We start from the raw sequence: 22,298 nt of genomic DNA, 5'->3' as shown, positions 1-22,298 counted from the left end.
GTCATAATAGTAAAAGTCAGAGTTGTCAATTAGCAGTGATCCCATAATGCATAATTTTACTAACGCTCAAATGGCTGACATGCACTTTATTTATGGATAAGCAAATGGAAATGCGGAAGAAGCACGAAGAATTCACTAGGACATTTAACAGAGTAATTCGATGTACTAAAACATTTAGAACGCTTCATGCAAGATTATGTGAAACTGGGAGTTTTAATGAAAGTGCAGGTGGTGGAAGACCAGAAACTGTAACAACGCCTGAACTAGAAGTTATACTTGATGTGATAGAAGAAGATCTTTCAAATAGTATTAGGAAGATTGCACTGAAGCTAGAAGTCAGGCCAAAAACCGTATAGACAGTTCTAGAAAAAAACCTCTTATACCATTATCACATACAGCGGGTCCAAGTTCTACTGCCTCGGGATCTTCACCAAAGATTGATTGTTTTGCAAGTGGTTGATTCTTTCGATGGCACACAATAATCATTTTTTACCAAATATTTCATTCACGGACGAAGCAAATTTTTCATGATATGCTATTATGAACTTTTACAATGATCATTTTTGGGTTGAAGAAAATCCCCACGTTAAAAAAAATCTTTTTTTCCGTTTACCAGCTGTCGCACCCCTACGAACGATAACCCTCAGAAGTCGAAACTTGTGCGAGCTAAGGATTAACGAGGTATTACCTTTTAACGTGTGATTTCTAACACGGGTTGGACGATAGCAAGTGAAAATTGATCTTTCAGACTAGGGCTTGAACCACCGACCAACACAGCACTCAATTCGAGTGAGTGAACAAAGCACCCACGTCGAACCGCCTGGCTACCAACCGACGTTATTAAAGAAAGCCATTTTCAGCAACAATTTTTGCTGAACGTTTGGGTAGGAATGATTGGTGACTACCTAATTGGCCCGCCCCTTTTTTATACCAGCAAGATCAATATGTGAATCCTACACGGATTTCTTGCGAGATCATTCATCCATTTTGTTAAGCGTTCTTGCTCGTCAGCATCTCGACATCTCTGGACTGGACGTGCATGACCTCAAAATTGGCCAGGTCTAGTCCTGATATGAATCCTCTAGATTTCTACTTATGGGGCCATCTGAAGGCTCTTGTTTATAAAACTCCTGTACTAGATATAAATGACTTGAGGAATCGAATAATTGACAATTGCAATGTCATTAGGAATATTCCGGGTACTTTTGAACGTGTCAGACAATTGATGATCAATCGATTGCAGTCGTGTATTTTATCAGAAGATTGAGATTTCGCAAATTTACTTCAAGGTCGAAATTGTTTATGATTTGCTTTTTATTTTATGTTACCATGGATAGTTTTTAGAAGTGATTTTCTCCTAGAAAACGAAACTTGATATGAAGAAAACACAAGCGACTGAAAAAAGTTGTACAAAGTTCCATCTAAAAAAGTTACTAAGAGGAGGGGAAAAGGATTGGAGAAGGAAGAGAGGAGATCAGCAGGATGATACTTCAATATTGAGCCCCAAGACATCCGCAAGATAAAGAGCCGCTTCATAGACCCACGACAGGCCGATGGGAGGCGCCCCCACTGGTATTACCGGATGGCTCTCTGCCCAACAGAGCCTCATTTCAACACTCAGTCTAAGACTTCCCGTTTCCTGCCGAGGCTTACGCAAGATTTCTCGTGAAATTGCGATTTCGGTACCTCATATCTGAATATAGTAGATGTGTGTTGCAAGTTCATCACTAGCCCCCTGGAAAAAGTTCATGAAAAAAACAGCTGAGAGTAATTCTGATATTACGAAAATACGTGATTTATCTTAGCCAGCTTTTCCATGAACCAAGCGCGATCGCATTCGCGCCGTAAAGGGAAGATATCTAGCATTTTATAAATCAGCCCATGTTTAAGGGGCTAATTCTGATAACTCCTAAGCTCCGTGATGTCCCTCGTCAGCGGGTTTTTCGGCAGAAATAACTTGAAGAATTTATATGACAGCCTTCTGATGTGTTCAGTAATGGTTTCGACTCCTGCCAGATCTGAAAGATCGTTCAATGAAATGTATCTGTCACTGTTCGTGCAGATCTGGAGCACCTTATTCTGCATCATCTCGAGTCTCCGCAGAGAAGTCCTCTTGAGGCTGCAGAATACGGGACAAGCGTACAACATAGCTGATCTGATTACTTGTTTGTAAATTATCAGCTTGTTGTCAACACTAAGCTTCGAGTTCCGTGCAATGAGCGTGTTAGTGCGTTTAAACGCAGCACCCGCTCGTTAGATCGCCATGAAAAGACCAATGACTTCTATTTAGCCATACATTTTATATTTCTCCTTGAAAAATTTGATGGTGAGTCCATAGATTTCTTTTTGTTGGATCCAATATGAATGCAATATCCTTCATTCTGTCTATTGCTATAATGTCAATTCTTCTAATGTTACCATGGGAAGCTAAGCAGTTGACTTCTTCATAAAACTAGAATTTTTCAGATTTTGTGGTGGCTATGAGGTGACGAATGGTGTGATTTTTGTATTTCTCAGAAGTTGACCAAATGGACAAGATCCCAAGACGTGAGGAAGGGTATCAGACTCTGTACAATGTCTGTACTGGGTTCCGTCTTGGGATATACCTGGTATTCCTTTTAGGTTCACTACACATCCTGTCATTTCAATAGCATCTTGCCACTCAAATGTCAGGCCCTCTGGAGTCTTCAGCCAAGAATTTGCTTTTTTTTTGGCAAAACACAAGCACTACATGAAAATCATTAAAGCGCTCTTCGAGGGGTGCCTCTGCGAAAGTTGCGATTCACATTGGATTTGAATCCCTAGAGATTACATCCATTTGGAAAAACGTTCTTAGGAAGTTCATTCCACTCGAGAGCAGTTATCAAAATGAAAGAGTTCTTAAACAATCATGTGTGAGGTGTACTTAGTTGAACCTCAAAAGAACGATGAGCAGCCACAGTCCGTCGCGTATTTCTGATATGTACAGCTCTTTGTGGAATCAAATGTGCCAAGTCACTTGAACACCTCCCGTGAAAGTATCTGTAGAAGAGAGACAAATCTCCAACCTTTCTTTGATGTTCCAATCTATCAAGGTCTCCAAATAAGGCGGATGGCTCTTTTCTGGATGAAACCCAGCAACTTCAGGGTATGTTTGGTGGCAGAGCTTCATACATGAGCACAATACTCCAATACTGATCTGAGCTTGATCTGAGCATCAAAAGTTGCTGAGGTGTGTACAGTTTTCTGATTCGGAACATTGTTCCGAGCTTTTGAGATGCGGATTTTGCAATTCCAGCGACATGATTGTGCCAAGAGACGTTCATCTTTTTGAAGAAATCCGATGCCTGAGTTTTGGCGACATTGAATTGAACTCAGTTACCTGCACCCCAATTCGAAATCACTTTCAGATTCTCAGTAAGATATGCAACCTCCTGCTACCGGTAAAGATGTGCATCCACAGCCGATGTCCTGGAATCCAAATGGAATGACAAAACAACTGTGCTGTCGTCAGCAAAGATTTCTTTGGATTCGTGGTTTCTTCCACAAGTCGTTGATATACAATAAAAAGAGGGGTTGGAGACAATATAGATCCCTGGGAAACACCAGCGTTGATAGTGAAAGTATTTGAGAGATATCCATGGACGGGCACTTGCAAGAAACGTTCTTTCCGAAAGCTGGAGAGCCATACACAAAAATGATCCAACAAGCCATAGCATCGAAGTTTGGCCAGCAAATCCTCATGCCACACACGGTCAAAAGCCTTACAAAAAGCAAGCGTAACAGCTCTTGATTCTCCATGTTTCTCGATTGCGTTATTCCAAATATGGGTGACATACGATAGAAGGTGGCCTGTTGATCTTTGTTTCCGAAAGCCATATTGATGATCGCTCAAGATGTTGAAGCCTTCTTAATATTTGAGGATATGGTGGTTTACGACTTTCTCTATGATTTTTTACTCCATCAAATCCATACAAAAATTATGCATTACTTCCAAAGAAAAGACAAAAGTAATTAATTTCAAAATGAACTCTATACAAATATGTGTTGATCATGCATAAAAATTACTCTCAGATACAAACTGAAGAAGCCTTTCTTTTCCAAAAAATAATTTCTCCCGAAAATCTAATCTTTTCAATTTAGGTATTTGAACCATTTCAGTGAGATTTTCCAAAAAGAAATATTTTTGCAGACATTTTCATGTTTGGCAGCAGTAATTTTTTTATGGGTCTACTTCTCGGTGTGGATTGAAAGTTCTGGAATATTGAGTCAAAAAAGACCTGGTGTCTACTACTACGAAAAAGATGACTGGATGAAACTTACCCGGTGGTACAATTTTTTTGCGATGCTTTGGATGGCTCAGTTCATGATAGGATGTCAACATATGATTATAGCAGGAGCAGTTAGCGTTTGGTATTTCAAAAGGTAAAGAACGTATTCCATTATAAAACAGTGTTTTTCATATTCAATAATAACAAGAACTTTATTAAGGATTGAAAAAGAAAAAAAATTATGAAATTATAATATAATAATAATATAATTTTATTCCTGACATTTTATAATATATACATCGGAAATAATAAACAAACTTCTAAATAAACTAATAATAACATAAGAAATGAAACTTGTGCCACATTTGAAATATGTGCTCAATAACAACATATGAATTAAATCAAATTGTTCAGAAATGTAGTTGATGAACTCTATATCATGATTTATTGAAATTCATTATATCATGGGAAAAATTCGTAATTATTTTTATTTTTATATGAAAAAAAGATTTGGATTTTTTCATATAATGAGACAGCTTATCAAATGAATAAAGAATTATATACATGTAATTTTTTTGTGATACCGTTTTACAGTTTTAGAAGCTCTAAGCAGCCCAGTTTCTTAGTAGAACGTAAGCGGTTCAGACTTTAGCTTTTCAATAACATAATTCGGTAGCAGAACGTCGCTAGCGCAATAAAAACATAACATCCATCACTTTCACAATGGAGAAGGAAGTCCACAACGAATTGCCATTTTTAGACGTATTGGTGAAGAGGACCAACACGAAATGGGAAACATCTGTGTATCGAAAACTAACTCGGGACAGTGTCTGAACCAGAAATCCAACCACCATCAATCGACTAGAATCCAACTACCATCAATCGACTAAGAGGGGAATCATCAAGACTCTACTAGACCGTGCTTCCGGGCTCTGTGATATAAAGGAATGCCTCGAAAAGGAACTAGGCATCATCAAAAAAAATGACCCTCAACGAAATGGTTACTCCAAAGTGATGGTGGAACAGGCTTTAGCTAAAAGACAGCAACGGCTCCACAAGAAAGAGAAGCCGCCACAACCAGTACTTGTACTGCCCTACATTGTAGAAAAGGATAAGAAGGATTGGGTTCAAGTATAACATCAGAACCTGCTTCAGATCTTGAAACACTATCCGTAGCAGCCTCACAAAAACCAGGCCACCAAACGCAGATTGCGATTCCAAGAATTGCATTTACCAGATACCCTGCGAAGGCGGAGAATCATACATCGGTGAAACTAAGAGGCCATTGAAAGTTCGCATTGCCGAGCATAAGAAACACCAACAGTGAGGAGAAACCAGCAAATCAGGAATAGCAGAGCACGTTTGGACACATCAACATAACATCAAGTGGACTCAAGCTGAAATCATACACAAGGAAAAACACTGGTTTAGGAGAAAATTCAAAGAAGCCCTATATATGTTGTCCAACAACGCATTTAGCCAAACTAAGTAGAGATACGCAACATATGGAAACCTCTAATCAAGCGGAACACGACCAACTCCCGCCAAAAGGGTCAGCTTCCTCTAAAACTAATGAAGTGGGGAGAGGGAAGAGGGGGTAGGAGAAAACACTCGAATGACTTATAAATAATCAGATCTTGGAGAAATAAGACCAGATATCACCCGAAGTCGATCGTGGATACTAACAATCGAATCGTCGTGAAGTAACTTGGTTTGGAATCTTTTAATTTTTCAATTTTCATCTCGTGTTGATAGTTAATTTTTTTTGGAGTTTTTGGTTGTTGCTTGTATTTTTATTTCATTGTAATTTCAGTTTTTTTGCTTGATATAATTGTTATTTTTCAGCTAATATTTTTTTATTTTTTTACAGATTACAGACAATGGAAGTCAGAAATGCATCACCAAACATTGTCAACTACCTTCAAACAAACATTCTCAAATATTACGTAACATCTGTTAATTTTTTTTTTCAGGGATAAATCGAGACTTGGTTCTCCTATACTTCGAAGTGCTGAAAATTTGATAAGGTTCCATTTAGGGTCAGTTGCCCTGGGATCATTTCTCATAGCTCTAATACAGTTTATTAGAGTTATTCTAAAGGCTATCGAGAAATATCTGAACAAGAGAGAGGGAAAATGTGTGGAGTATACTCTGAAATGTTGCCAGTGCTGCTTATATTGTTTCGAGAAAATATTAAAATATCTCAGTCGGAATGCGTACATAGAAATTGGTGAGTTTGTATTACAATAATTTTGAATAAACGGTATTGTGGACTTCTTCATTGAACTAGATTAGAGCAACCTGAATCAATTTTTGATTATTATATCCAGATTTCAACGGAATACTGTTCTAAGAGTATGAATATAATAATTAAAGTGCTGTAGCACCACATAATAGAATGAAAATAAAATCTTCAACGTCATTTTTTTATGGAGGAAAAAATCAGTTTTTTATCGACTTTTTTTGGGTAATTGTTACCTTCCACAATCTGAAAAATATAAAAATTATAAAGGAGAACTTTATACAAGTGTAGAAGGGCAAACTTTTTAGTTTACCCCGATAAGTTACTGCGTAAAAATCGAAGTATTTTTCACAAAGAAAAATCTTCTATTTATCAGTAACTTGTCGTACTAAACAATTTTGCCTATCAAAAAAATTATGAAGAAATAATACTTATCTTTTACGTTTCGGATGCCAAAATCTGCCTCCGTCTTCAGAAATGGATAAAAAATTCGAATATATTCGCAGTTATTCCTTTTTTGATAGCTTATTCCTTTACTTCTTCGACAGATGTCAAAGAAGTTTTGAAATATGAAATTATGTCAATGTTGTTGATTGACAACTGAAACATTCGATGTAATACAAAGTACTCTCCGATATCAGTTTGTTGCCAAAAACTAAAAAGTTTGCACATCTACACTTGTATAAAGTTCTCCATTATAATTTTTATATTTTTCAGATTGTGGAAGGTAACAATTACCCAAAAAAGGTCGATAAGAAAAGAAAATAAAATTATTCTTGAATCAAGTACCTATTCTAACTTCGGTACTCTAAAATATTAGAGTCATCCTCAAAAAGGTCACCAATGATATAAATTTATATTCTTGGTTTGGTACCTCTGGGAAATAAGAAAGACATCGAGTAATCTAGCAAACTGTATATTTACTTGTGGGTTTGTTTATTAGCTAATCCAAACTGTAACTTTCTGCTTTTGTTGTGTAGTAAGTGGACTGTAGATGGTGTGGTTTTCATAGAAACGTATAATTAAATTAGTACAAGATTTTTGGATAATACATCTAATAGACAAATCGAGTTTTAACTGTTTTTCATATCATGCGACACAACACACTGACTGTTTTTCTTCCTTTCTCACTGGTGGCTGTGATCCTTGAAGGGTCGGGTTACATGTCAGGTATAAAGTGCCATAGGCGTACGACCAGCGAGGTTTTTGGCGTTAACAGCTTTCTTCAAATTATTCGTAAACTTGGGCCAAGGCGAGTTGTCTACATTCAAAATTTCCATCATGAAAATCTTGTCTTTGGATATTATTCTTCGATACGTGAAAAAACATTGAAAAGTCAAAAACCTAACTTTCATGATGGTAAAAAAAGTATATTCAGGTTTGAATGCATTGAATAAAAACTCTCACGCTGGTCAGTCAGACGAAATTTATAAGTTGAAAACCTAGACAAATTATTGAAACTCTACTATTATCAGAATATTGAGTTATATTATAAAGTAAATTGATGGATGTAGCCGTTACTACGTGGTAATCCTGTAAGGACATTGATACATTAATGTATAAGTTTGAAAATGTCTTTATAGGACGAAACTGCAGTAACGTTAGATACAAATAAAAGTGGTTAAAGACATAGAAAGTTTTCAATTTTCTTTTCATCATTATATTACGAAGATTATTTGAATTTTTGAGGGGAATTGGTGCAGGTTTTTGAAGTGTCACTTTCACCATACCGAACCAAGCCATAAGAATATTTGTGAAATATTATCAATGGAAATTTTATTTATCATATATAACAATTGATCACCACAGACAAATATAAAATTTTCAATATTCATTTCTCCATGAACTGATTTCTGACAATATGATTTTTCGACAATATATTCTGAATCTTGATAGTCTATAATTCAAATGTAGTCATGATATTTTGAAATGTCTCAATATTTCCAGAAAAAAATCATTGGTTGAGAAAGGAAATTCATTCTCACTGATAATAGTGGAGTGCCTGGAGCATTCAAAACCATAAAACCTCGGACTAGAGTTATAGTGAATGAATTAATATGATCGATGTGGGATATTGTTTTTTAAACTATAAATTGCAATGTTTACCCAACATTTTTCTGTGCACTCCATTTTTTCATTGTTTGAACAAATTATTATAAAAAATTAATGTTTGACCATATATTTTCACTTTAAACAGTAATTTTTTTTATTTATATGTTGAATCTGAGTAGACATATAGGAACATTTTTTAAAGATACCTGTGTATGAAAATAGCAGTAGGGATCTCGAACAGGTAGAAAAACGTGGAGGGGAGAGCGGAGCGACAGCTGCTATGTACAATGGAATTTCTCGCCCAGTTTAATTATAAATGAAACGTACTTTATTGTGTACATTTAAAATATTAGGTATTTAATTACGACTAATGAAAAGAAAAAACAATTATTAGTACAAAATCTGTTTATTTAAATATATTACATTGTTGTCTACATCAAATATTTTCTTCTACTTCATCTATCTGTATGGAACAACTATTTCCGCTGCACTGTAAACATGCTACACTGCAGTATAAACCACTTTTTCTGCATCCACACGGAGCAGGTAATTGATTCATTGTTATTGGGATGTACATGTTATTGGAATACTTCCATCCCCAATTTTCAATAACTACGTCATTTCCTAGCCATATCTGAATTTGTAGGTACACTCTTTTAAGGTGCTCAAACGCTGCATCAGTTGTTGGAGGCAGTGATGACAAAACACTCGTATTTTTGGCTGTTGCTTTTATGAAAGAATTGAACCTCAATGTATTTAAATCATGAGTTTTAGACGAAGCGCCATATAAACTCAAAATACATGCTACACCTGCTTGCAATATATTATTGAGGTCTTCATTGATATTTTTAAATACTTTTACTGAGTCGTGTAAATCAATCCGTTTCTCAAAATTTTTGGCAAACTTAATTTTTCCTTTATTGAAAAACGCAGAAGTAGAGTCACAACCGTAAAGGCATGTAAAAAAGGAATATGTTCTTTACAATTTGGTAATGATTTTTCTAAACATTTCGATGAAAATATCTTCTGTTGAACTTTGCCTCGGGATGCTGTTAATATCACTAAGACATCGATATCTTCTGAAACTATAACAACATATCTTTTGATTTCAAATTGATTGCCGTCTCAACAATTAATTTGTCAGCATCGCTTTCCGCTTGGCATGTAAAAATATTGTTGTCAGCTAATTTAATTCTCAACATTTCTATCAAGCGAATTTTATTTTTACTATTTCTCAAAAATTTATCTTGAGCAATTTTTAAAGGCATATGTTCATCAAATTCAATATCTGCTTATTTATTTTTTAATGCGCGACGATTCCGTTCGGCTGATTTGATACTATCTTTTTTATACCCATCAAATACCACGTATGTGTTACTATTATAATTATTTTTTAAATATCTTACATAATGGTCACATATCATTGCAAACGTTTCATTTGATTTACCTGAATCAAATCATCTAAAAAAACAATTCGTTCATTCACGCCAGTATCAATTCCCTACATTGTAGGTTAATGGACTGACACCTATCAGGAGACAACTTTTCCCCTGACTAATACCACGAAGGGCGTTGAATTATATCCGACAGGTGTCAGTGCAGAATTCTTAACTGAAGTTAACTGTTGGCGATACAACTGCAGCAATAGATTTTAAATTATCGGAAAACGCAGACCGGTTTCGGGCTGTTTGGCCACTCCCCAGTGCAGGGTAGTGTCTATCATCAACATAAAGTCGATGATTTCCGATAATTCCTTTCCGAATTCCTTCAGAATAGGCTGAACTAGGCTGAAGCAGACAACAAATAACAGGTTTGACATCGTAATCCCTTCGTACCCTTCGTGGTATCAGCCAGAAGAGTAGCTGTTTCCTAATAGGCGTCAGTCCATCAACGTACAGTGTAGGGAGTTGAGACTGGCCTGAACGAATTGTTCCTTTAGATGATTTGATTTATAGCCAGTCTTCAAGTATGCCCACTGACTATATGTGAGAATTTCTGAATCATTTTATTAATATCTACCGATATCAAGACCCATGAAATTTGTATTCGATTTCTTCTTTGACTAATATTGATACACGATCACTCTGATTCATATTCCATGATATGAAATTCTTTGGCATCAAATTGTTGGGTTATATGCGTTTCTGCAAAAAATAATTATGGGTTTTCATTTAATTATGATGAATTTTTGTTGGAGATTAGAGACTAATATTGTAGCAGGGTAAATTACAACTTTCATTAGCTTATGGCATATCCCTTTCCAAAAATCCTGAAAATATGTTTTTAAGTGGTTCATACTGTATATGTTTTTCAGCAATGCACGGGTATTCATTCTGTGAAGCAGGAAAACAAGCATTCAAGCTGCTTTCTTCGAATGTTTTGAGAGTTGCAGCCATTAATTCAGTTGGTGATTTTGTTTTATTTCTGGGAAAAGTTCTAGTTGTAATAGCTACAGTCATAGTTGGAATTCAAATATTACAGGTACGTAGTATTTACTGACTTTTTTGTCAATACCCACTCACCATTGATATTGTATGAACTTACTGAAATACCCTATACAGTGTGTAAAAGCCAAATGGAATAAATTCATTATTTCGCTTACTGTACATATTTTTTTAAAATCCCGAAACACTTCAAATGTCAATTATAATTTGACATTCTTCAATGTGAAAATGTCACCCCTACCTTCAACCCCCTTCGAATGACAGGCACAACCCCCAATTCTTCAAATGGGAAGTTTAGACTTGTGATATATCGTTTGAAAGGTATCTTCATTCTTTATTCAAAAATGTTATCGCTTTCAAGTTTATTGCAACAATTAATAATCATGTGGTTACCGAAATTCGATAAAATACACTCAAAAACTAAAATGAATTGCAAAACGTTATGAAATGTAGATTACGAATAATAACTATGGATGTTAACGACGTAGATGTTCAAAATTTTCACCGCGAACGTCTTGGCAATAGCCTAATCTCAAATGAAACCGTCTTGTAACATTATTCAACATATCAGGCGTGACCGACCTAATCGCAAGTGTTATTCGTTTTTTAAGTCATTCAAATCTGAATGTTTAGTTTTGTACACAATGTTCTCCACATATCCCCATAAAAATAAATTCAATTGATCCTCGCTTCCCTAGTCGTTCGAGTACTTTCACTTATCCCCGCTTTCCATTTTGGACAACATGTATGCGGCTTCCTTGATAAACCAATGTTCCTCTTTGTGTAAGATCTCAGCTTGGGACCACTCGATGTTATGTTGATGGGTCCAAACATGGTCTGCTATTCCTGATTTGCTGGTTTCCCCTCGCTGTGTGTGTTTCTTGTGCTCGGCAATGCGAACATTCAGTGGCCTCTTAGTTTCACCAATATAGGATTTTCCGCACTCACAGGGTATCCGGTAAATGCAATTCTTGGAATCGCAGTCCGCGTTTGGTGGCCTGGTTTTCGTGAGGCTGCTACGGATAGTGTTACCGGATCTGAAGCAGGTTCTGATGTTGTACTTGGAACTAAGTCTTCTTATCCTCTCCGATAATCCTCTGATGTTGAAAAGTGCAGGCACCGGTTGTGACGGCTTCTCTTCCTTGCGAGGCTCCTGCTGTCTTTTAGCCAAAGTCTCTTCTACCATCGCTTTGGAGTAGCCATTCCGTTGAAGATCATTTTTGATGATGTCTAGTTCCTTCTCGAGACCTTCCTTCGTATTACAGAGCCCAAAAGCACGGTCTAATAGAGTCTTGATGATTCCTCTTTTAGTCGATTGATGGTGGTTGGATTCGTGGTTCAGATACTGTCCCGTAAGAGTGGGTTTTCGGTATACAGATGTTTCCCACTTAGTGTCGGTCGTCTTCACCAAAACGTCTAAGAATGGCAATTCGTTGTGGATTTCCTTCTCCATTGTGAAATTGATGAAAGGTCTCACGCTGTTGATGTGTTTCAGGAAGGCGTCTAGTTCAGTATTCTCATGGTTCCATATTATGAAGATGTCGTCAACATATCTCAACCAGACTCGAGGTTTCTTGTGGGCTTCTTCAATGGCCAGAGTTTCAAACCACTCCATATATATGTTGGCTATGACTGGTGAAAGTGGCGATCCCATTGGCAGTCCCTCATCTTGTGTAAAGAATTCGTCCTTCAGTTGGAAATAACAGTTTCGTACACAGCATCCTAGTAATTCCATGATAACTTCTATAGGTAGATTCGTTCTCTCTTTCTCTTCAACGGAATGGCTACTCCAAAGCGATGGTAGAAGAGACTTTGGCTAGAAGACAGCAGGAGCCTCGCAAGGAAGAGAAACCATCACAACCAGAGCTTGCACTTTCCTACATCAGAGGATTATCGGAGAGGATAAGTAGAATTGGTTCCAAGTACAACATCAGAACCTGCTTCAGATCCGGTAACACTATCCGTAGCGGTCTCACGAAAACCAGGCCACCAAATGCGGTCTGCGATTCCAAGAATTCCATTTACCGGATACCCTGTGAGTGCGGAAAATCCTATATTGGTGAAACTAAGAGGCCATTGAATGTTCGCATTGCCGACTATAAGAAACACACACAGCGAGGGGAAACCAGCAAATCAGGAATAGCAGACCATGTTTGGACCCATCAAAACAACATCGAGTGGTCCCAAGCTGAGATCTTGCACAGAGAGGAACATTGGTTTAGGAGAAAATTCAAGGAAGCCGCATACATGTTGTCCAACAACGTATTCAGCCAAGCCAGCGTAGAAATACGCAACATATGGAAACCCATCATCAAGCGAAAAATGGCCAACTCCCGCCAAAACGGTCATCTCCCACGGAACCAGTGAAGCGGAAAATGGAAAGCGGGGATGAGTGAAAGTACTCGAACGACCTATAAATAGTCATCTCTCGGAGGAATCAGTCCAGTCATCACCCGAAGACGATTGTAGATACTAACAATCGAAACGTCGTGAACTAACGTGACTTGGAATCTCTCCACTTTTTATTTTCTTTTTTCATTTCTTTATTTTTATTCATTCAATTGTTCTAATTTTACTTGTATTTTATTTCACTATTATTTCATTTCAGGTTTATTTTCGTTAATATAATTGTTATTTTCAGCTATTCATTTTCAATTCTTCTTTTTTAGTTGTTTCAGGGATTTCAAATCATTTTATATAGTAGACAATGGAAGTCCAAACTAGTGAAATTCATATTTCACAAGCCTATAATACCCATGTAAAAAATTGAGGGTTTTACCTGTTATTCTACAGGGGTTGAAGGTAGGGGTGGCATTTTCCCGTTGAAGTATGTCGAATTTTGATTTAAATTTGACGATTTTCGGGATTCTGTTAAAATATGCACTGTAACTGAAATAATGAATTTATTCCATTTGGCTCTTACACACTATATAATAGTTAAATAACATAGAGCTATGTGCAGAAGTTTTGTTGTGTATCAACTTTTCATTTTCACGAAATGTCAAGTATTTTTCTCCTTACAAATTCTAATTTTCAGTTCAAGGATGGACTACAGCACATGTGGGTTCCTATAGCGCTATCTGGACTGTTTGCCTATTTTGTAGCGCACTGTTTCATGACTGTGTATGAGGTTAGTGTGTATACAATAATATAAAACAATTATATTGCAGCAGTAACTTATTGACAATTCAATAATCTGTTGCACATCTATTTGCGAACGGCAGCTTTTGGCAGGAGAGCACTATGGGTTCGTTGAAAATTCTTTTTATCAATTCAAATTAACACTGATGTGATAACCACCCAACATTGTAGAAACGCGAGTAGCAATCATTTTTGAAGCTGGGAAATTAAATGAGACAAATTGATGGTAACGTTTTCTGTGTAATTTGGTCGTTAAGTAATAGCATAAACAGTGAACAATTAAAATTATTAGAATTGAAGGGGTTATATTTTAAGGAGTGATTAATTTTTGGGAAAGAAAGTTTTTGTATTTCTACTACTCCATCTTGATACAAAAAAAGGATGAGGAAATCTTCCAAAGAAAGGAAGGAAGTAGTCAATTTGAAAATAAACAACTCTATACATGGATTTGTAGATCATGCAAAGAAGTAACTTTCAGACACAAACTGAAAGAAAGTCCTCCTGAAACAGCTACTTTCATATAAACATTGAATTACACGAAAGAAAAAAATTCTTTCGAAACAAATACTTCTATATGAACACTGAATTATACAAAAGATACTTTTCTCTACTCAGTTTATATTTCAAACATTCGATGTATACCAGTGAGGATGGCAGTGTTCCATGTAAGTTCAATTTGTTACCATTCATTTAAAGTAGAACTCATGTGAATGATATCTGATTTTTATTCCACAACGAATGTTTGAAATACAATCAGAGAAAAGTATCTTCTATATAATTCAGTGTTCATATAGAAGTATTTGTTTCGAAAGGATTTTTTTCTTTCGTGTAATTCAATGTTTATATGAAAGTAGCTGTTTCAGGAGGACTTTCTTTCAGTTTGTGTCTGAAAGTTACTTCTTTGCATGATCGACACATCCATGTATAGAGTTATTTATTTTCCTTTCTTTGGAAGATTACCTCATCCTTTTTTTTGTATCAAGATGGAGCAGTAGAAAGCCAAAAACTTTCTTTCCTAAAATTATTACATTGACTACGAACCGTTTTGTTAAACGTCGTTACTGAATGAAGGAATGGTTGAAAAACGCGGAAATTATTCAGATTTAGTGTTACTGAAGGAAATAAATGATACGAAGGAAGTGAGTGATTATAAAAATGATTTTCGTAAGAACGAAGACACTTTTAACAAATTATTGGTCCAGCCAATTCTAAAAAATACGGTTAAGCGGAACAGTTTACCAGTTGATAAAAGATTGGCTTCAACTCTGAGATATCTAGCCACAGGAAGAAGCGTTGAGGATTTGAAGTTTTCAGTTCAGTAGAATTGGAAAAATTCAGGCACCTACTGGATAAATGAATGAACAATACTCCGTGGTCAAACAATCTTTATCGTGATTTTCCAGTTAATTATGTATTAGTTAATTACCATTTTTTTTCTACTCAAACAGGAACATTTCAAGTGCGATAATTGGTAAATAACAAATCTGAGATTTTTTCTTTTTTTGAAGCTATTTCCGAAAAATCTCAGAAAATATTCCTATTGGAGAATGAAAAAATTATTATTTTTCAAATTATTGTCAACAATTTACTCAGGTTTGAAATGAAGAAGCTTCATTGATTATTGATTGATTATTGAAACTTATTTTTTAATATCACTATCGATCCGTTTTTTTATGATCAGAAACTACATGAAAATGATTTTTTAAATGTTATATCTGCTATAGTTCAGAAAATTGTTATGAACTAATACGTTGTTTATGAGAATTTTTTTCCTGAAAACATAATCTTTGATGAAAATTATGATAATTGTTTTATGAATAATTGTTTCTTATATAATATATAAGTTTCGTCCTTATAGGACGAAACTGCGGTAACGTTAGTTACAAATAAAAGTGGTAAAACACCTAGAAAGTTTCATTTCCCTTCTCTTCATTAATTCATCAATTGATTATAAAAAAATTAATTTTTTTCAGCATTTTTTTTATTATTTTCTATGAATACAAGTATTACACTTAAAAAACGTACATTTATTTATTTGCATGCTATTTCCTGAGCTTTTCAATTAATTGTGTTCAATGAATCAAAAAAATGTTAAAAAAACATTGTTTTTGTCAGATTAAGCGAATCCCTCTAGATAATCGTCAGATTATGAAGAAGCACTTTAAAAACATAAGGATGAACCATATTGAGTATTTCAAAATGTCGAATTTTTTTTGCACATTATAATAATGGCCGCGAGTTTGCGTCAGATCGAACCACCCACATCATGCAAACGATCAGATTAACATACCAACATTATTAAAAATACGTAGACATTGATGCTATCAATATCTGACGCGCTCGATTATGTCTATGCAACAGTATTTTTTTACATATTTAAAAATCTTAAGCCGCTTCCCCCACCGATGAAAAGGTATATATTATATAACATTTTTTTTTCTTATCATCTAAGCTTTGCAACCTAATATGCCTCAATGACGCTCGAGTAAATCCCCATTTTGCATCGTGGGTTCCCCTGCTACCAGTGAGGAAGGCTGATTACAATGAGATTTCGCCCGGTTTCCCAAGGGAATCGTCCGTAACCGCATATCACCCTGCGGTCATTCAGCTGTCGGCACGATTCCTTACATCTTAGCTTGGGTAGGCTGGTCGACGGTGGTATGTTTCGGAAAGGCTTTTGGGGAGTTTTAGTTCCCCTCACCCTACTTATTTCTGCCACTGACCAGGAGTCCAGCGATCCCGTCCGTAAGGCCACATATAAGCCCAACCCACGGGAAATTGAATGAGTAGTCACTGAGGTATTACAGTTTCAAGTAGACTCATGATAACGAACAAAACTTTTAAAACAACCTAGGTTGTGTTGTTTGAAAATGAGAAAGTCGTTATTGCCCACTGATTCATGACATACCCTGTATATAATGTTCTTATGGACAAAAATGCGTAGTCGTTGTGTCCGATCGTTTTTTGAACACTACTCCATTTGTTTATTATTGAAATCATTACATATGGCTATCACATATGGCTGGACATAAAAAATAGTATAACAGATCAGTTATTTTGTGTGCAGATATACAGGGGGTATTCCATATTCGATGGTGGTCTATTAGACGTAGCTAGGGAACAAAAAAAGATGAGAGTGTCAAATTTTGGTCATCGATATAGATGGCTGTGACCTATCGTTTGAAAATCATTTCATTTCAGCGTTGTTGCCACATCTACATGTAACAGACATCAATTCGGAAATTTCAAATGGAACACTATATATATATATTATATCATTTTTGAATTCTGCATCAAAATCCAAGTTACTTTTGTGAATCATATTCTATACTTATCTCTCACCGTTTTTAAAAAAATAATCATTTTGTAATTTTTTTTGTCAAAAACATGGTATTTTTAATATTTGATATCGCATGAATTAACTGATACTTCGAACTCAAATTCTGGCAACATTGAGATAAGATATGGTGGTCATTATTTCAGAACGAAACTCAAATATTTTTTTATACAGAGTGTTTGAAAAATATGACTCAATTTGTATCTTTGAAAAACGACCACAAGTAATTTTTTTCAAATGTAACACCCGTATATTATTCAATTTTCGAATTCAGCTAACTAATGTGTACAATTTCGATCGACTATGTCCTATACCTATCTCTGACCGTTTTTTTTGTTCTCTAGATACGTCTAATAGACCATCGAATATGGAATACCCTATACAGGGTGTCCCTGGACTTCCTCTTTTCCTCTCGGGAATGTATAGATGGGGTCAAAATATCACCAGTACTTCATATAACTTTTTTTCCTAAAATCCTTCGTTACCAAGTAACGGGCCCTCGAAGAATGAAAAATGTTTTTCTTTGATAACTTTTCAAGTGAATATTCAAAATCATCCAAATTTTGGTAATTGACTAAACAAATGAATTCCTTCGATGAGCTTTCATGCAGGAGTCAGTTGTTTTGCTACAAAGTCAGGAACGGACTACCCCCGATGGTCCACACCCCAAAACTTTGAAATGACAGATATTTTTCAATATTTTTCAACAAATTAAGGTTACTTGGACAATTTTATGAATAAAAGTACTCGTGTGGAAAGTTGATCGGAGCAACGAGTCTTGATAAAAATGTAGTTTCACTCGACGACATCAAACCCGCTCGTCCACCATTATTTGAAATGAATAATTATCAAAGCAGAAATAATAATGATAACGTTAATTCAACAACATTTATCCTGAGATGTCTACCATTATTCGAAAATATTAGTTTTTAAGGAAAATGGAAATGATAGGTAAAATGTTCATAACGAATTTTTATAATGCAAACACGTTTAACTAACGAAACTCAAGAGCCTCAAGAGCAAACAGAAATGAAAAATCCGCTACAGAAACTGCTCGATATGACCACCTTCTCTCTCTATACATTTTCTTAGTCTGCGAAGACACCCTCTCTGTACTTGAAATAGCATTCCAGGGTCGTTTCGTATGGCTTCACAATGTAATGTTATTCTATTCAACAATGCATCTCTTGTGTGAATAGGTGTAGCGTAAACAAGGCTTTTTAGATGCCCCCACAGAAAGAAATCCAATGGATTTAAATCCGGAGACCGCGATGGCCATGAATATGGCCCACCTCTACCAATCCATCTATTGTGGAAAATATGGTTCAGATGGTCACGCACAATCAAACTAAAATGAGGAGGAGCGCCATCATGCATAAACCACATATCTCTTCGGGTTTGCAATGGAACATGTTCCAAAAGTCCATTCAAATCGTTCTGAATGAACTCCAAATAACGTTCTCCATTCAATCGGTCCTGTAGAACGAATGGTCCTATAAGATGATTTCCTATGATACCAGCCCAAACATTCACGTTGAATTTCCGTTGGTGTTTGGTTTGCAATATCCCATGGGGATTTTCTTCGGCCCATATATGGAGATTATGAGAGTTGATAACTCCATCTCTACTGAAACCTGCTTCATCAGTGAATAAAACTCGATTAATAAAAGTCATATCCTCTCTTTGCCTATCCATGAACCAATTGGCATATTCCAGTCGTGCTGGAAAATCTTGAGGTGTCATGGCATGTACCTTCTGGATGTGAAATGGGTGGAGCAGTTGTTCCCTAATTATTCTATGAATAGTGGACTTGGATGTATGGAACTGTTCTGATAGATTTCTGATGCTCATTGAAGGATCATCAGCGACGGCTTCCAAAATATTTTCCTCCAATACAACGGTACGTACAGTCCTAGGAGCGCCCTCACCACCTCGTTTTGGCAAAACTGTACCTACAATAATATCGAAATTAAACAACGTGCTCAAATTAATTATCAATTATTACATACCTGTCTCCCTCAAGCTGCGATCGACACGCTCGAATGTTTCTCTTGACGGTACCGTTCGATTGGGAAAATGCTCGGAATACAGCGACGAGCTTCTGCAGCATTACAAAATGCTCGTCCATAAAATACATGCATATCTGCATATTCATTGAATGTAAACTGTTCGGCAATATCAAAAAAATTCAAAATATCCTATAGAATATTGACAATACAATGATAGTCATATGACAACGCACCACTCAACAAAACAAAATCGCAATCCAGTTTCTCATATTTTATCAAAACTTTCTAAAATGTTTTTTTGTCAACATCTGTGAAAGAAATGGAACATAATTATTCCCTGGATATTTTTCACCTGATCATGTGCAGCCGTTTTTGTAGTTCATTCGTTTGCTTTTTATTAGTATAGTAAATATTTTTTCCGATGTGCGTTTTTTCAGCCAAATTTAGATTCGTGTTAAAGAATTTCTCCCATAAAATTATAATTATCAGTGAAACTCCTCAACAGTTTAGCTGTGAAGAAGAATTTGAAACATTCGAATGTTGAGTTTCATGAGATTCAGATAACTGATCAACACGAAACGTGATTATTCCACACGTATTATGTACATACAAAATATGGAATGAATTCGATATTTCATAGTAGAGTAGCTTGTTAGTTTAAAAACACCACGAATCTACAGAACTTGATATTTCTTTTGAAAAAATATCTGCTTCACAATCACAATTGTGACTTAAACTTCCATATAGGTACTGTACTTTTTGTTTACGACTTCATTTTAGCATACTTTGTATTATTCCTGTTATAAATGTTGTTGAATTAACGTTATCATTATTATTTCTGCTTTGATAATTATTCATTTCAAATAATGGTGGACGAGCGGGTTTGATGTCGTCGAGTAGAACTACATTTTTATCAAGACTCGTTGCTCCGATCGACTTTCCACATGAGTACTTTTATTCATAAAATTGTCCAAGTAACCTTATTTTGTTGAAAAATATTGAAAAATATCTGTCATTTCAAAGTTTTGGGGTGTGGACCATCGGGGGTAGTCCGTTCCTGACTTTGTAGTAAAACAACTGACTCCTGCATGAAAGCTCATCGACGGAATTCATTTGTTTAGTCAATTACCAAAATTTGGATGATTTTGAATATTCATTTGAAAAGTTACCAAAGAAAAACATTTTTCATTTTGTAACTTCGAGGGCCCGTAACTTGGTTACGAAGACTTTTAGGAAAAAAAGTTATATGAAGTACTGGTGATATTTTGACCCCATCTATACATTCCCGAGAGGAAAAGAGGAAGTCCAGGGACACCCTGTATATGATTGTGAAATTGAACATGAACATTGGAACAATTAAAACTTTATTCAACAACCATTGCGAATTGTCGTATCAAAAATGATTTGTTTCAGATGGCCATAGATACTATCTTTATTTGTTTCTGTGAAGACTGCGAAATGAACGATGGAATCTCCCAACCATATTTCATGTCGAGAGGTTTGATGGAATTCGTAGAGAATTCTAAGAAGGCACTGAAAATTCAAGAATTGAGAGACAGGTCGGCAAATGAGAGGAGCGAAAATGTCAATACGATTAGTGGAGGTATTGATAATATAATTTCTGTTCAATAGGTGAATGAACAAGAATTTACCCAGCTTATCAGGTGTTCAGCCCTGAATACAATTATTGAAATTTTCAGCTCCAGCTTTTTGGGAGTACCTAAATGGTTACTACACTGAGTTTTTTCACATAAAGAATGTTCTCATAAAGGCTCGTAAATATTCAGTTGGAAATTTTTTAGCAGTCACTATTTCTCAGTGAATGAAAATATACGCTGTCTGTTCAAAAAATAAGGTGATTTTTCATTTTTTTCAAAAATTAATGATTTCTTCATCAATTTCTACTTTGTCCCTCTCAAAGTAGGCCCCTTCAGATATAATACACTTGTGCTGGCGCTGGTGTAAACCATCATTTATAACTACAGAAACTTGAATTTTATGGTATCAGAGGATCAATTCTTCCAGTCTCTCATCTAGAAAGCAGGCAGTATATGTGAATGGTAATTTATTAGATGAAAGGTCTATGAATAATGGAATACCTAAGGGATTCATCTTGGGTCCATCCCTTTTTATAATCTATATAAATGACATACTCTTTTACCTTTTACCCAGTACAGTAATCTGTTTTGCCGACGACACCATAATGTTAAAATCAAATTCAAATATCTCAAATTTACTTGTAAATACCAAAGAAACCGAAGACAAAGCAGAATACTGGTTTACATCCAAATAATTGAAACTTAACAGGAAAAAAACTCAGAAAATAACTATATCTTCTGATACCAGGATAACGATCAAAGCTCAAGTTAAATTGTTAGATATGCTTATAGATGAGTCGCTTCGATAGGAATAACATATTGACCATCTCTGTAAAAAACTCTCGACAGAGTTGTTTCTACTTCGCCAGTTGAAAATAGCATTGAGCCATAAAGCACTTCTCATTTCGTATCATTCCCTTTTTTGCTGTCACTTTTCATATGGCATACTCCTTTGGGGTAGATCTACTTACGCGATCAGAACTTTCCTCATGCAGAAAAAAGCCATCAGAATTATAGCTGGAGCTCCATTCGACGCACACTGTCAACCACTATTCAGAAAGTTGGGAATAATGTCTTTGCCCTGTATGTTGATTGTTTACTCACTGTTGGAAATACATAAAAACAAAATACTACTCCCCAACACTCAGATCGTCATAATTATGAGACTAGAAATGCGGGACAACTCAGACAGCCAAGATTTAGACATGAAATGTAATTACGAAAT

General features: G+C 35.7%; 1 protein-coding gene across 1 annotated transcript in view; it reads left to right on the top strand.

Moving 5' to 3' along the window:
* Positions 1-21,949, top strand: part of LOC111511823 (choline transporter-like protein 1) — a 74,470-nt gene extending 52,521 nt beyond the window's left edge. Inside the window, exons 10-14 of the mRNA XM_074178881.1 lie at positions 4,172-4,404; positions 6,224-6,480; positions 10,859-11,025; positions 14,026-14,118; positions 20,889-21,949. Coding sequence (XP_074034982.1) covers positions 4,172-4,404; positions 6,224-6,480; positions 10,859-11,025; positions 14,026-14,118; positions 20,889-21,107 — 969 coding nt within the window. The 3' untranslated portion in view covers positions 21,108-21,949. The remainder of the gene's footprint in view (positions 1-4,171; positions 4,405-6,223; positions 6,481-10,858; positions 11,026-14,025; positions 14,119-20,888) is intronic.
* Positions 21,950-22,298: the final 349 nt, after the last annotated feature.

The sequence above is a fragment of the Leptinotarsa decemlineata genome, unplaced genomic scaffold (genome assembly GCF_025532065.1).
Source record: "Leptinotarsa decemlineata unplaced genomic scaffold, Ldec_3_MD MMD2_tig00004307_RagTag_RagTag, whole genome shotgun sequence".
NCBI lineage: Eukaryota > Metazoa > Arthropoda > Insecta > Coleoptera > Chrysomelidae > Leptinotarsa > Leptinotarsa decemlineata.
Note: the sequence above shows the minus strand (reverse complement) of the source record. Positions and strands in the feature narration are given on the sequence as shown.